Genomic DNA, 4,245 nt, shown 5'->3' with positions numbered 1-4,245 from the left:
CTGCTTCTCTTGCATCTAGCAGAAAACTATTTTGTTCTCTATGGATGAATTCATTCATCTCTTTTGTAACCCTTTCTGTTTGCTGCTTTTCTTCTGAAATAAAAAAAGACAAAAATACCAAGATAAGTACACTCTACAATGAAAACTGTATCACAAAATTTCAAACAATTGGGTCTTAACAATTTATCAAGGACCAATCAACAAACAGAATTTGAAGCACATAAAAAATGTTTTTCTAGGTGAGCTCTGGTGGCCTAATGGCAAGAAGCTACACTTTAAACACAGAGGTGTGTGGTCTGAATACACCAGATGCTCTTCTGGAGAAGGGAGGGACAATCTCCAACTGTACCAGTCAGATCTAATTTGACGGTATACACACACACACACACACACACAATTTTTTTTTAAAAAAAGGTTTTTCTAGGATAGCCATGTTAAAAAAAAATCAAAGAGATGAATTAAGTAGTATTATTTCACTAAACCATATACTGTTTTGTATTTTACATGTTACTAACAGATTAAAAAAATTTTACTTTTTGTGGTTTTTCTTATTAATCTTTCAAAATCAAGTGTATTTTACACTTACAACACATCTCAAATTGGGTTTGCTACATTTCATATGTACAATAAATACAGAGAGCTAGTGACTATAGTCCTAACCAGGGAAGCAATAGAGTATCAAAAAGTACAGATGAATGATAAGCATTTAAGAAAAGATTTCCTTTTTACCTAACTAAAGCAGGTTGAAGATTAGTAATTATTTTAGCTACCTGCTTTTGAAAAGCTCATTTATAAAAATAAAAATGTATCAAAAATAATCAACTTTGAATGTCCAAGAGGGTTTTAATTTCAAAGAAATTAAAAATGAACATTTTCATTATCTCTAGGAACACTATCCTGAGAGAGGATGAAAGACACCCAAGTGTTGAGGACTCTCCTTCATAGGGTTGCTATGAGTCACCTGTGACTCGACGGCACTTAACAACAACAACAACAGTAACACTATGTAAACATTGTCAAGAATTTCATTCATATAAAGTCCAAGTGAAAAACTTCAAAAAAAGTCACCTTTCTACTATCTATTATCGTTTATTATTCTTAAAAATTATCATCTAAAACTTAAAAGTACTGCCTTCTCAATCATCTTACAAATATTAATTTTCCCATTGCAAAGTCTTCTTTTTCAATTTAAGAATTTTAACAAGAAATAAATTATACCAAATATTTCCACATATTACCCATTGCCATGAAGTCCATTCTTACTCATCATGACTCAAGAGTAAAAGTGCTCCCATAGTGTTTCCAAGACTATGAGAAGTAGCTAGTGGGTTCAAATGGCTGACCTTTTGGTTAGCTGTGATGGTTTTAACCACTAGGCCTCCTTTTTGGCAAACCCACCTACCGCTGCCGAGTTAATTCAGACTCATATCAATTCTCTATCAAATTAGAGGTTTAATAAGACTGCTTATTTTCCCATGAAGTAAGTGGTAATTTGCACTGCTAAGCTTTTGGTCAGCAATAGAACCTGTCAAATCATGCTACCAGAGCTCCTTTCTTGGCATACATTGTTGTTGTGTACCACTGAATCAGAACTAACTAAAAACTGACCCTCTAGAGGGTTTTCAGAGGCAGTAAGCCAGCACTGGGTGGAGCAACTGGTGGATTTGAACTATGTATCTTTGGTTTGGCAGTGCAATTTCTTACCATTAAGCCACCAGAATTCCTCTTGGCATATAATCACTGGGATGAATAACTGCTATATAAATATACTTTCTATAAATGACCTTATTAATACTAAAATTCATTAATCAATCATGACTTTAGATTTCCTGAAAACTTACAAGTGAGCTAAAAAAACCTTGGCTTCAATATAATGTGGATGTTTTTGGGTTGGTTAAAAATAAAACAGAAGTACTTTACAGCAAGTAGCCAAAAACTAAGTTAAGCTGAAAAGAAATACCTTCCATCTGTTTATCATGTAACAGCTGTTGTTCTTTTTCTTTTCTCCAAAATGCCTCTTGTTTTTGTCGGATTCGGTGCCGTAATTCTTCATCGTCAGTATCAGATGACTCAGAACCTCTGTCGCTCCTCTCATCTTCACTGTCTCCTGATCCATATCCACCTAGTCCACCTGTGTGCATAAAGCCTAGTCTATCATACAGAAAAATTATACTATGCACTAACAACTTTTTAAGGTCCGAGAAGAAAGTGCATTTAATTGCCTTTTCTTGGAAAAATTCAGGGTGGGGAGAAGCATAAATACTTTATAAATGATCACTTAGTATCTTATTTTATTCTCTGAAGTATTTCATTATTTCTTACCACAAAAGAATCAGAATAACGGTTTTGTTTTACTGTCCACTAACCAATATCACAACTTAGGAGACTATACCAAATACCCTACAAAAGTTATGGTAACTCTGAAAATATTTCTGGAGTTATACTCCCCCCCACCCCCCAACAGCCTGGAAATCCAAGAGAGTATGCTAAGCATTTTTCCTAAATAATATTATTATAAAATTATCGCTAGCTCAGAAATGGTACTGTGCTGAAACTACTCCCCACCCTGAAGTGATCTAAATAGTAACCATAACAAAAAACAAATTAAAAAAATCACAAGGGTGTTTGGCTCTGCCCATTTCTCTTGATCTTAAACAAAAGACTTACTTGAAATGAAGGATGTGAGAAAGGCAAATTCAAGCTTTTACAGCCCTGACTGTATATCATGCAAACGGCAAGGTAGGAACAATTTACGACTGTACACTAGGATAACATAAACCCTTTCCTCTGTGTTAAAATTTCACTTACTGCAACTGTCAATAAAACCTCATTAAGAGCATTATGTGAATTGTGTCTTTCCTACAAAATGTATGCAGTAATTCTAAAAGTGAGTTTAGACATTATTATGGCTAACTTATTAAGACAAACTATGTATATACATATACTGATATACTGGAGCAATTAATGTGGAAGTTTTCTCTTACAATATGCCCCAATAAACTATGGATTAGTCATCACATTTACAATATTCCCACTGTGAATGTTTTAGTGTTTTTTAAAAAAGAAAAAGGCAAATCTTGTAGAGGCTAGTATAATCCTATAAACTGAGTTTTACAAATGGAACACATATAGCACAGTTTCCAAACAACACGTAGAGAAACAAGGTAATTGTGCTTTTCCCTTTAAGGCCCTCTCAAAAATAAGGAGAACACTTACCAAGTCCAGTGAGGGAAGCCAGTGCACTGGACTGTGCCAGCTGTTTTGCAGGAGCTTTGTATCACATCAACAACAGGAACAACATGTTAACACAAATAGCCACGATTTCATAGTCATGTGAGTCTATGGTATTTTTAAATCTACCACTATTGCTGCTTTTTGGGGAGACAAGAAACATCATAAAAGCATAACATTCATTTTAAACCAGTAGCATTGTCTGGCTTTGAAATTATAATTTTGCTGTGAGCTGAAATTGATATATAATGAGGAAAAATGTTGACTAATATATAAATTTTTATTTCTGGGGTGGCCATAACTTTTGTTTTCAATATAAGTTAAAATATTGCCTACTTCTTTAAGAATTTTAACTGGTAAGTAGCGAAAATAAAACGAAAAGTTCCTATTTCAATTCATTGATCAAAAGAGGTATTATTAGGAAGTTAATGCACTAAGTACTATTTCATCTATTAAAAAAAGTCAGATGAAATAAAGGGAACATCAAGACGTTTCCACATTACATTTTATAGAACGATTGCTAAAACTTCTGCTCAAGTAGCTCAGATGATAGAAAAAAAAGTGAATAAATTTAATAAAGTATCTAAATATTTATAACCATTCCCAAATAGTTCATACATGCAAGAATATTCAAATGCCTGATAATAATTCAACAAGGGCAACAACAACAACAAAAAATCCAAAAGAGCTATCAAATCTAAAATGCTCCCAACAAAATAAAAATCCAGAAGACCCAACAGTATACCTTTCGTTGCTTTCCTGTGTGCATCTTTGGCTATATAATAAATCTCTTCATCTGTCACATCCAATAGGATTTCAGTCAGAAGCATTTTTGTTAGCAACATCTAAGAAAAGATATTTAATAAATTGTTTCTATAGAATTACTGTAGTTAGTAATAGTCTTTCTATTTCAAGAAAACAGAAAAGATTTTACAAAAATTTTCATATAATTAAGAAGCATTTTATAAACAATTTTCAGAGTTAAGAACAGCCATTTCAAGAAAGTTATATTAA

General features: G+C 33.0%; 1 protein-coding gene across 1 annotated transcript in view; it reads right to left on the bottom strand.

Moving 5' to 3' along the window:
- The window catches only part of PNISR (PNN-interacting serine/arginine-rich protein), a 33,378-nt gene that overhangs the window by 1,791 nt on the left and 27,342 nt on the right, over positions 1-4,245 (bottom strand). Inside the window, exons 5-8 of the mRNA XM_006881237.1 lie at positions 3,977-4,076; positions 3,217-3,270; positions 1,961-2,131; positions 5-93 (exon numbers count right to left, since the gene is read on the bottom strand). Coding sequence (XP_006881299.1) covers positions 5-93; positions 1,961-2,131; positions 3,217-3,270; positions 3,977-4,076 — 414 coding nt within the window. The remainder of the gene's footprint in view (positions 1-4; positions 94-1,960; positions 2,132-3,216; positions 3,271-3,976; positions 4,077-4,245) is intronic.

This window comes from Elephantulus edwardii, unplaced genomic scaffold (genome assembly GCF_000299155.1).
Source record: "Elephantulus edwardii isolate Elephantulus edwardi_28Jun2011 unplaced genomic scaffold, EleEdw1.0 scaffold00013, whole genome shotgun sequence".
Taxonomy (NCBI): Eukaryota; Metazoa; Chordata; class Mammalia; order Macroscelidea; family Macroscelididae; genus Elephantulus; species Elephantulus edwardii.
This window is presented reverse-complemented; position numbering and strand designations above follow the sequence as displayed.